This window comes from Colobus angolensis, unplaced genomic scaffold (genome assembly GCF_000951035.1).
Source record: "Colobus angolensis palliatus isolate OR3802 unplaced genomic scaffold, Cang.pa_1.0 Scaffold74, whole genome shotgun sequence".
NCBI classification, from domain to species: domain Eukaryota; kingdom Metazoa; phylum Chordata; class Mammalia; order Primates; family Cercopithecidae; genus Colobus; species Colobus angolensis.
In genome coordinates this window covers 11634526-11646641 of record NW_012121154.1, presented here as the reverse complement: position 1 = coordinate 11646641, position 12116 = coordinate 11634526, and the positions used below count along the sequence as shown (strand labels likewise).

General features: G+C 35.4%; 1 protein-coding gene across 1 annotated transcript in view; it reads left to right on the top strand.

The window, feature by feature from the left end:
• ORC5 (origin recognition complex, subunit 5) overlaps positions 1-12116 on the top strand; it is a 78753-nt gene that overhangs the window by 33800 nt on the left and 32837 nt on the right. The window contains exons 9-12 of the mRNA XM_011927751.1: positions 4016-4068; positions 5667-5779; positions 7263-7310; positions 11370-11480. Of these exons, the coding sequence (XP_011783141.1) occupies positions 4016-4068; positions 5667-5779; positions 7263-7310; positions 11370-11480 (325 nt within the window). The remainder of the gene's footprint in view (positions 1-4015; positions 4069-5666; positions 5780-7262; positions 7311-11369; positions 11481-12116) is intronic.

The following is a 12116-nucleotide window of genomic DNA, read 5'->3' as shown; positions in this document are numbered from 1 at the left end:
TTCTCTCATGAATGCCTTATTCTATCACTAAATGCTTTTCCTTAATAATTTTATTTGATTTCAGTTTAATTAGCTGATTAGCCTATAATTCAGGTAAAAATTTAATAGTTTCTTTCTTAATTAGCAGAAATACTACAAAGATACTATTATTCCTTTTCCCTTTTCAATAACAAAAATTCATTTAACGAGAGTTTTTGGAAATCATAGAATGGAAAAGCTTGTGATCTTCTAAATGGAGGAAAACTTGTTTGCTTGTTAAAATGATTCTTACATAATAATGAAAGGACTTCTAGTCCCATAGGATAATTATGGACACTTTATTTCTGTCCGCAATATCAATAAAGAGAGCCAATAGAACCACCCGTAACTCTTGCCTGCTGTATTAATAGGAGTTATAGATTGCTATATATATCAGTAGTGAAATGATCAACTGAAACCAGCAGGGTCGGCTCTGGAGCTCATGCTGAAGTGAAAAGTCAAACAAAGACTGAAAAGAAAAGAGAAGATTGTTGGGACAGGGGATGGGTTGACTAGTAGGGGTGAAATAAAAATGAAATCGCTTGAAGAAAGAGAGTTCAACCCTGAGTGAGAAAGTATTGAACAGTTCTGAGGCTGGAAGGATTAGAGCACTGGCTACTGGAGAATCAAAGTGACATTTTGTTTTTTGTTTTTTTGAGACAGGGTTCCACTCTCTCGCCCAGACTGGAGTGCGGTGGCAAGATCACGGCTCATTGTAGCCTCAACCTCTCTGGGTCCAGGTGATCCTACCACCTCAGCCTCCTGAGTAGCTGGGACTATAGGCATGCGCTACCACACCTGTCTAGTTTTTTGAATTTTTTTGTTTTAAGAGTATATGGGACCAGAGTTAGCATGATAGTCTTGGGAAAGTACTGTTTTGAGGAGAGACAAGTAGTTGATTCAGAAGAGTGTGATACTCCTTTGAGAGTTGGTAATGAAGGAAAAGAATGGAAAGAAAGGATAGAAATTAAAGATTCCTCTTGTCCCCCAAATAAAAAAGAAATTACAAAATCAGAAGCTAATCCCTCCTTTTCATAATAGCACCATATATTAAAGAAACTTGACTTCATTATTTTTCCAGAAGGGAGCACTTTGGAATTAAGTAATCTTGCCACCCCACAACCTTACCCCTGCATTCATAAAATCACCTGTTATTACTGACCAAGCCAAACATTAGGCATTTCAAAATGAAGAAAAGACAACATGGAAAAGCCATGTAAAGGTATTATTTAGGAAGAAACAGAAAACGTGAATAAAACGGTTTAGTTGATGAAAATTTCCCCCTTAACACCCAAAACAAAGCAGAGGAAGACTGCAGTATGACACCTTGACTTGGTTTAGGTTTATTTAAAAAGCATTTTCAGGTATGGAAAGCATACTTTAATTTTGAAATTCAGTAACTTAGAATAAATGGACAAAGAATAGGGGTATGTGAAATAAAAATTGATCAAACTCAGGAGCAAAGTTCAGGCAATAGTAGTTATCTCAGAAATGAAAATGAAAAAATAAGATATCCAAAGGAAACTACATTCAACTGAGAATATGATAAGGGACATTGAGGAGAAGACTGAAAATAACCAAGAGAACAAAACTAAAAAAAGAAGTCAAAATAATCAGGTAGGATGTGACAAATATGATAGACAAATAAAATTTAACATATATTTAATTGGAGTTCCTGAAGACAGAAAACAATGATGGATTGGAATTAAGATCTAAAATTATAATCCAAGAAAACATTCCAGAAATAGAAGACCTAGCTTTACACATCAAAACAGTTCATTTTCCCAATTAATCCAGAATGATCAATTCTGAAACTGTACTGGTATATTGTACTGTAATAAATTATCAGAAATTTAGTGATTTAAGACAACTTACTATCTTACAGTTTTATATATCAGAAATCTAAAAAGAGTCCACAGGGCTTTCCTTCTGGAGGCTCTCAAGGAGAATCTGTTTCTTTGCCTTTTCTAACTTCTAGAGGCTGCCTTCATTCCCTGGCTTGTGGTTCCATTCTCCATATTCTAAGCTAGCAGCGTAGCATTTTCTCTTCTGTCTGACTTGTCTTCCTCTTAGAAGGATCCTTGTGACTATACTGGACCTATCTGGATAATGCAGTGTAATGTCTATCTGAAGATCCTTAACTCAGTCACATCTGCTAAGTCCCTTTTACCGCATAAGAACGTATTCACACATTCTAGGGATTTGGACTTCGATATCTTTGGAGGCAGGGCCATTATTCAGCCTACTATAGAGACTTCTTGGAAAGCATTTAGACTTTAAAAATAACAGAAAAAAATCTCTGAGCTTTCAGGCGAAAAAATATAAGTCACTTACAAAGGAAAGTCAGTCAGTGAAAAAGCAAGACAACAAATACATCAACAGTTTCAAGAAACTCAAGGAGAAAGGAAGTGTAAGCCAAATAATTTCATGTTCAGTCAACCTGTCATTCAACTATCAAGGCTAGAGAAAAACTATTAAATAGGGAAGAACTCAGAGAATACTACTCATAAGGCATTTCTTAGGACAACCTTGATGTGAAAGAGATGACTGGAGAAACGAACAAAAGGATTGATAATGAACATTGAATTTAATTAAGTTTAGCTCCAAACTAAAATTAAGGTGGAAATAAGAGTAGAAGAATAGTATGTAAATATTATGTATTCTGACAAGGTAGGATTATTACAACTTTTAAAAAATGGGAAAAGAAGGAAAAGAGAAAGGGGAAAATAAAATAAACTTGTTGATTGCTATACCCTTAAGAGATGGGTATCAAAGAATACTTCAGAAGCTAAAACTACTGTTTTTAAAGTATACTCAAAGAAGGCCCACACTCATCCTTATCTCTTCCAACCTGTTCTTCATGCAGATTTTGGATATTTAATTGTTCAAATCTGGCATTATTTTTAAATTAGTCCTGTAAATTAGCTCATTTTTGAGAGTTCCGTGAGAGTTTTAGAGTTGGTGAGCACCTTTGCATCAAACTGCCTTATTTTTTTTATGAGTAAACAATTCATTTTTTCGAAGTCATGCAGCTATAACTGTCCTAGGGCATTCTTTACTCATTATACTATAGTGTGTTGACTTATAAAAATTTATCATGTCGTAATCACTTCATATTCTTAATAGTGTTTTGGTTGTTTAGCAGTTTTAATTGCAAGTAAGGCCAGGATGGGGCAATTAAAATACCTTGAACTCTGCAAGCATCCTACAGGAATTCGACTCGTAGCTCCAGTATTGACTGGCTAAATGTCCTTGGGTGACTTAACCTTTGAGCCTCAGTTTTCTGGTATGATACCTACTTTGAGGGATTCCTATAAAGTTTAGAAATAGTATATGACAGTTGTATCTAATATGGTAACTAGAACATTGGGAGTTTTACTGAATGGTAGGTGGTAGTATTTATTGGTTTGTTGTTTGTTTTTTTTTGTTTTTTTGTTTTTTTTTTTAAGTCAGAGGCTCACCCTCACCCAGGCTGGAGTGCAGTGGCACAATCTCAGCTCACTACAACATCCACCTCCCAGGTTCAAGTGATTCTCGTGCCTCAGCCACCCAAGTAGCTGGGAATACAGGCATGCACCAACATATCCAGCTAATTTTTGTATTTTTAGTAGAGATGGGGTTTCAGCATGTTGCCTAGGCTGGACTTGAACTCCTGGCCTCATGTGATGCTCCTGCCTTGGACTTCCGAAGTGCTGGGATTACAGGCATGAACCACCACACCCGGCTTGGGTGAAGTTTTTTGATAGCTACAACAATGATCATAGTAAAAGAGATTATTAAATAGTTAATATCTAGATATTGCTTTATAAATTTATGCCGTTCTAATATATACATTAAATTATTTTGTACAGGTACAAACATGTTTATTGCATGTAAATATTTTTCTTTTCTATTTTGTTAATAAATAAAAAAATTTATTTTTTAGGGCTCTGTTTTAAGTACAGCATATTGATTTTATATATTTTTAATTCATTTTTGCTCTTCTATTTTTTTTCAGTTCCCAATGGGAAAAGCTACAGAAAGATGACACAGATCCGGGGCAACTGAAAGGTATCAAAGGAAGTATTGAGACAGTTACCAGAGATACTTCTTTAGCGAATTATCAAGATACTAAGTTAATACTAAAGAACATTTAGTCAGGAAACAATGTTATAAAAGAGAATTTACTTTTTAAGCTATAGTGCTGTTTTGATTAATGAATTTTCTTTAACTGAAGCTCCAATTTAATGGGAGGAAATAAAGTTTGAATACCAGCTTTCTATTTTCTCAATATTGGATTATATCATGAAAATCAAGCAGTTTCTATTGCTTTAAATGCTTTTATTAAAGCAATCTAATTATATGACAGTTTTATCTCATGTTTATATTTCATGAGTTTTGTGGAATAAAATGTAATTTTATGTTAATCGGTTTAGGGTATGCACTTTGGTGGTTATGTTTTGAAAGCTTTGTGCTTTTGTTTTCTATAAGAAAACTACTACTTTGGATTCATCCCAGATATTAAATAGAACTAATTTTACTTTAAAAAATAAGCAAATATTGAAAATGTTATTTTGTTTAAAATGTCAGTGGCTGATGGTTAAAGAAAATGGTATGAAATAGTGATGTTAAGATGTTGCTTTGTGTTTTTTTGGTTGTTGTATGCTCCAGATGCTTTACAAGTGACTTCTAGTTGTATGTTTTTAGGAAAAGGGATAGATGCCAGAGTTAGAACAAATCTGTAGTCATTGATTTGCACTACTTTCTATCTGTTTGACCTTGAACCCAGCTCAGTTTTTCATTTGTAAAATGGGAAGAATATTTAGCATTGTTACTGCAAAGATTCAAAGTGATGCTTAAGTAAAGCACCTAACACAGTGTCTGACACATAGTAGATTTTCAGTAAATATCAGATTTCTTCCCTTCCCTTAAGAATCAGTGCTACTTGACTGACCTTACTGTTTTACTTATCCATTCATCAGTTATTTCCTATGTGCAAGGCAGTATAGGAATACAAAAAGCATTAGACATAGCTCCTTCAACAAATAGTTTTGTTTACTAAGGGGTATGATTTATGTACAGGTTAAGCATTCTGAATCCAAAACTTCCAAATAGAAAATGCTCCAAAATTTTCTGAGTGCTGACATGAGCTCAAAGGAAATGCTCGTTTTCTTTGATTTTTTAGAATTTAGGGATGTTCAACTGGTATATACAAGTATTCTAACATCTGAAAAAATCCAAAACACCTCTGGTCCCAGGCATTTCAGATAAAGTATACTCAACCTGTACAGTTAACTGTTAATATAAGGCATCACGTTATGTGGGAATACTCAGAGTAGGAATTCATAGTTAGAAATACGTTTTTCTATTGGTGTGGTAGGGGGACATCAGGGGTTTAAGGGAGAGCGTGGCCTTGAAGGGAAGAACGAGTAGGATTTAGACTTCAGAATGAGAAGAATCAAGCAAAAATAATAGATTGAGTAAAACCTGTCATTAATAATAATGTTAATCACTACCATGACCATCATTATCATGACACTTTTTAAGATAAGGAAATAGGTCATTTTGACTAGAGAATACCATATGGAAATCAAAAGTTAAGTGAGAAGAGATACTTAAAACCCAATGGTAGCCTGATAAGTACTTCATCAAAGTGTTTTGTTATATAGGCCTCTCAGCGCATACTCATGTGGAACTTCCATATTACTCTAAGTTCATTCTAATTGCTGCATACCTTGCTTCATACAATCCAGCAAGAACTGACAAGAGGTTTTTTCTTAAGGTAATAATAACATACTTCTTTTCACTTTATTTTTTAAGATCCCAGGAATATTTTGAAATTTCTTAACACCTGTAAATTTCTAAGGGGAAGAGATTAGAATAAGATTGCCAAATACGTATTTAGGACTCATTCTTTAAAGGCTTTACTTTAATGTCACAACCTGAAATTTGAGAAAAGGTAGGCAGTTTCATGGAAAAGAGAAAATCAGGTATACTTTAGGTAATAATTCAGATTTTAAAAATACATGAGGTTTTGTTTAAAGTATGGAGGATGTTCTAAAACTCTCACTATAGTGAATTATTATCCAGCACACTGAAGGAGCCTCTCCTGTGCATTTATTAGTTAGAGAAATCCCAGTTTAGAGTTGTTGTTTTTTTCTTCTTCTTCACCCACTATGTTCTTGTCACTCTAGCCTTCTTCTTTCCTCAAAACATTCTAATCTCTTTCCTACCTTAAGGTCTTTGTCTGTATGTTCTGTCTTTCTGGAAAGCTTCTTCTCTACTCCTTATTCTTCAGGCTTCAGTTTAAATGTTGCCTTCTCAAAGCAGTTCTCCCTGTACAACCTATCTTAAAGTAGGTCCTCTTTATTGTTTCCTATGTTTGCTTTCTTCTTTGGACTTACAACAATTTATATTTATTTATTTATTCATTTGTCATGTCTTGTGCTACTCTTCAGAACTTTTATTTTTTATTTTTTTGAGACAGAGTCTCACTCTGTCACCTAGGCCTGAGTGCAGTGATGTGATCTCGGCTCACTACAGCCTCCGCCTCCCGGCTCAAGTGATTCTTGTGCCTCAGCCTCCCAAGTAACTGAGATTACAGGTGTGCGCCACCACACCTGGCTAAGTTTTATGTTTTTGGTAGAGACAGGGTTTTGCCATGTTGGACAGGCAGGTCCCAAATTCCTGGCCTCAAGTCATCCTCCCACCCTGGCCTCCCAAAGTGCTAGGATTACAGGCGTGCGCCACTGTACCTGGCCCTCTTTAGTTTCTAGAGGGCAAGGACCACATGTATTGTTTTCCCCCACTATTGAATCCTGAGTGCCTTACTAAAATGCTCTCCGTCAGTGTTTATTATGTGAATTGTGCCTTACTAAAATGCTCTCTGTCAGTGTTTATTATGTGAATTGCCAGACTTGTTTATGGGATGAATAAAAATCCATATCTCTTTGGAAATTTCACTTTTATAGCAATGTATATGCTGTACTAAATCAATATAGTAAGTTCTTTTAGGAAATGTCATTATTTTATTTTAGAAATTCTTTTTTTACATGCAAAAGTAATCTTACATCCAATCCAAGTCTAAATGAAATTGGCCTATAATATGTTGAAGTCTAATATATATACAAGGTGATAAGAATAAATATTTAAAAACCTAAGATATATAGATTAGTATTACGTATGCCATGTTTTAAATAAATAATGTTTTCTGGTTTTGTGGAATGCTATCTTTTCAACTTAAAATTTATTTTCCTTAATTGCAGCATCATGGAAAAATTAAGAAAACCAGCTTTCTAAAAAAACACGAAAAGGTATTTACATTTTAATTTCTCTAATGGAAGAAACTTAAGAAATGAAGATAATATAGGGAATAGATACATCTATAATTGTATTTGTCATTTGAATATAGGAACTTATATGTGTTGATATGGTACCGTTATACTGTAATGGTACAGTATATGTACCGGTTTTGTACATATACTGTACGAAACAGTATATGTACTGTTATGTTATGTTGAATACAGTGATTGAAGGCACATTTAAGTGAGCTGGTGCTGGAGATTAAAACTGAGTTGACAAAGTTTTTTTAGTGTCTTAGTAGATGAAGCAGGTTACCCTGGATTATTTAGTTAAATACAGCCAATTGAATACAGGCATTTTCCTCTTTTCTTTCCCCTTTGAAGCACCCACGACAATGACATTGAAGAAATAAAAAAGGTAAACTCATAAATACTAAGCAGATGAGAGATCCCCGGAAATTGGAATTGCATGGTAGGTAGATATTGAGGTGACCAAGCAGATTAGAGAAAACGCTAAAACCTAAGCCTCAAACTTAGCTGATTTGGCCTTAGGAATCTGGAAGAAGCTTAGGGATTAGAAGCACTAAGTACTTTTGAAGGTGGGGTCAGGTAAGGTTGAAACTGGTGAAAACAACATTTAGACCATTCAGATCATTTCTTCCACTTTGTATGTCCAAACCACTGTTGCTTCTCTTGTTGGAAGATGGAGAATTTTGAACTATAAACTCTGCACTATAGAAACTGCAAATTTTGTTTCCCTTATTCTTAAAGGCAGTTTTGCCCAATTCCAGGACTTCCTGACTCCAGAGCCTATGATGATGTTTACCACTGTTCTTGAACTCCTACAACAGACAAATGGTTAACATTTAGAATTTTTATTATTTATCTGTTTTTGAGACAGGGTCTCACTCTGTCACCCATGCTGCAGTGCAGTGGCATGATCATGGCTCACTGCAGCCTCAACCTCCTGGGCTTAAGTGATCCTCCTATCTCAGCCTCCCTAGTAGCTGGGACTACAGGCACACACCACCATGCCTGGCTAATTTTTGTAGAGAGGGGGTTTCATCCAAGACTCATCTAAGCCCAGGATTTCGAGGCTGGTCTCAAATGATCCACTCCTCTCAGCCTTCCCAACTGCTGGGATTACAGGCATGAGCTACCATGTCTGACCTAATGTCTCGAATTTTTAAAGGCTCTTTACAAACCAATAAGAAAAAGACAAAAATTCAATAGCAACATGGATAAATGATACAATAAGGAACCTGAATGTCTAATAATCATGACATGATTATCAGCCTTATTCACTAATGAGAGAAAAAGTTAAAACAACAGTGAGATATTTCATTCTCTTGGTTTGACAAAACTAAAAAAGTCTGTGATTTCAAGTGCTGGTGATAATGTAGAAGAGTGAGAGTCTGCCTATTCTGCAGGTTGACAATATCTACTGAAGTTAATATGTTAATATTAGGATAGACTGGTTATGCTTGTGGTAAAAAGCAAACCTCGGCCAGGCGCAGTGGCTCATGCCTGTAATCCCAGCACTTTGGGAGGCCAAGGCGGGTGGATCACGAGATCAGGAGATCGAGACCATCCTGGCTAACATGGTGAAACCCTGTCTCTACTAAAAATACAAAAGCAAAAATTAGCCGGGCATGATGGCAGGCGCCTGTAGTCCCAGCTGCTCGGGAGGCTGAGGCGGGAAAAAGGCGTAGCTTGCAGTGAGCTGAGATCACGCCACTGCACTCCAGCCTGGGCGACAGAGCGAGCCTCTGTCTCAAACAAACAAAACCCCCAAACCCATGGTGGCTTTACACAACAGAAGTTTTTATGTTGCTTACAGCATAACTGAATATGAATTGAGGGCCCTCTTTCATCTTACAGTGATATGAAGTGAAACATTTTGGCTTCTGAAGTTGCCACTAAAGGGAAGGAAGGTGCAAGACCAGGCTTGGAAGTAGCTTACATCACTTCTATTCATAATTTCATTGGCCCAGCAGAACCCAGTTACATGACCTCTATCTAACTGCACGAGAGACTGAGAAATGTAGTCTTCCTGTGTGTCAGAGAAGAAACAGTGTTGGCAAACACTGACTCTGCCTTGTACTTTAATCCAGCAGTCCTACTTAGAGAAACACACATGTGCACAAGGAGAAATATACAAGATTATCAGTCACAGGATTATTTGTAATAATAATGAATCTTTTTAAGTAGTCGTAAAATGGAATTCTGTAAGGTAATTTAAAAATGAACTAGAGCTACATGTACCTATATGGATAAATCTCAGAAAGCAATTGGTAGAGAGGTATGTTCAAAATGATATCATTTATATAAAATTTTAAACCATGGAAACAATGCTGTATATTGTTTGTGGATACATATGCAGTAGTATAAAACCTTCATGAGAATACATCAGATTCTAGATAGTGGAATTTTTCTAGAGAAGGAAAGGGAGAATAGGATGGGAGAGGGTTCAAGGAAGCTTCAGCTTATCTGTAATGTGATCTAATGTTTTATTTCTCTGCATGTATTGCACAGTATATTTGATAAAATTGAGTGGTGAGTCCATTGGTATTCATTATATTCACTTCTGTACACTTTTATATATTTGAAGTATTTAATAACAAAAGCATACAAAATTTAAGACCTGGAAAATAATTTCTAACTGAGGTTAAAAACTTCATTGTATAATTCTGAGTAGGTATTCTTCTTTACATTCATTCTTCTTTTAAATAAATATTTACTCCCATGCATGTAAATATAGTTTCCAATTTTATTTGCCATTGCTAATATAAAGTACTTATTTGTGGGTGCACAGGCGCCCGCCTGTAATTCTAGCACTTTGGGAGGCCAAGGTGTGCGGATTACTTCAGGTCAGGAGTTCGAGACTAGCCTGTCCTACATGGCAAAACTAAAAATACAAAAGTTAGCCATGTGTGGTAGTGCATGCCTGTAATCCCAGCTACTTGGGTGGCTGAGGTACGAGAATCACTTGAATCTGGGAGGTGGAGTTTGCAGTGAGCCAAGATCATGTCACTGTACTCCAGCCTGGGTGACAGAGTGAGGCTCTGTCTCAAAAAAGGAAATAAATATTTATTGGCTATTAAAATTATCTGCTAATAGAATGGAACTTGAGCATTGTCTCATTTCTGATGACATGAATTATACTATATGAGTTCATATACAAGTATGAACATTTTACAATCTTGAAAAATTTTTTTAAATTCTACATTGTTTTAGGCTGATAGCTCATTTGCTTTATAAAGTATTTTATTAGTTTTCTAAGTTAAGCTACGACTTACTGTAATTGATCCTTTTAGAGCTACTAATGTTGAACAAATAAATTTTCCTGGCAGTGGTACAAAGAGGGATTGTGAGAAATAAGTAGTAAGCTCTAGTCTACGATTTAGGAATCTGGTTTGGTTATTATCTTGGATTTGGCGAAATCACTCAACACCTGGTTGGTTATAACAGCAAAATAAGAGGCATATTTAGGACTAGACCGGATGACTGTGAGTTCTTTAATTAATATTTGTTGATACTAAGTCAGAAATCGTGAGGAATATGTTAAAAGATAAATCATGGCTGAGTATGGTGGCTCAGGCCTGTAATTCTAGCACTTTGGGAGGCCAACGTGGGGAGGATTGCTTGAGGCCACAAGTTTAAGACCAGTCTGGGCAACATAGTGAGACCCTGTCTTTACAAAATAATTTGTAAAAATACCCAAACATTGTGGTGTGTGCCTAGAGTCCTAGCTATTCAAGAGGAGAGTCTAAGGTGGGAGGATGGCTTGAGCCCAGGAATTCAAGGCTGTAGTGAGCCATGATTGCGCTGCCACTGCTTTCCAGCCTGGGTGACAGTGGACCTTGTCTCTAAACAAAACAAACTTAAAAAAAGGATAAATCATGATCATATCAGGTAAACTTTTAACTTACAGATCACAGGTTAGATTTGTTAGCATTTTTAGGGGAACTATAAAAAACATAAATACGTTGTTACTGCCAGTTTTGTAGTATAGAAAGTGAGTGCTGTGGTATAAGAAGAAAATCCATGTTTTTGTTTTGTTTTTTATAGACGAGTAATCATCTCCTTGGACCAAAACCATTTCCACTAGACAGATTATTAGCAATATTATACAGTATCGTGGACAGCAGAGTTGCTCCAACAGCAAATATTTTTTCCCAGGTAAGCTTAATCATAGATTATTATCTGTCATCTTTGTAGGATTCTTCAGAAAGTAGAGTCGATAGAATTCCAGGTGTTCACAGTTTTGTTCCATATATGTTATTGTTTTAACTATATAATGAACCATGTTTTTGGTAAGTAATTGAAAATTACGTCTATAGAATCTTTGGGGGTATCACTGTCACTAAATTTGCATATGTTTACAAGTATAACCTCATGGCAAATAATTTAATTTGGCTCTTTTTCAATAAAGGAATTTTTAAAATTAAATGATCCTAATTATCTTGCTAATTAAACAAGTGGCTTGATGACTAAGTTGATGAATTGTAATTTAATGAAAACAAAATTTAAAAAAATTTTTGTAAGAGAGTAATCTACAATGTCCTTATTCCTCATCTGTGTACTTTGCAGATAGATGTGCTTTTATTAAAAAATGCAATTTTCCAGAAAAATTAAGTTCTCAGAATTTCACTAGGTGGCAGCAAAAGCATAAAAATAGAAAATATGACTTTTAAAAAAAACAAGTAGTTATGGTTTGTTTTTTAGTTGACATTTTAAGAAAAACCAATTTATTAAAATTATAATAGATTTCTTAAATGGTCCAGAAAAACAATGCTTAGCACATGGTACAAGTGG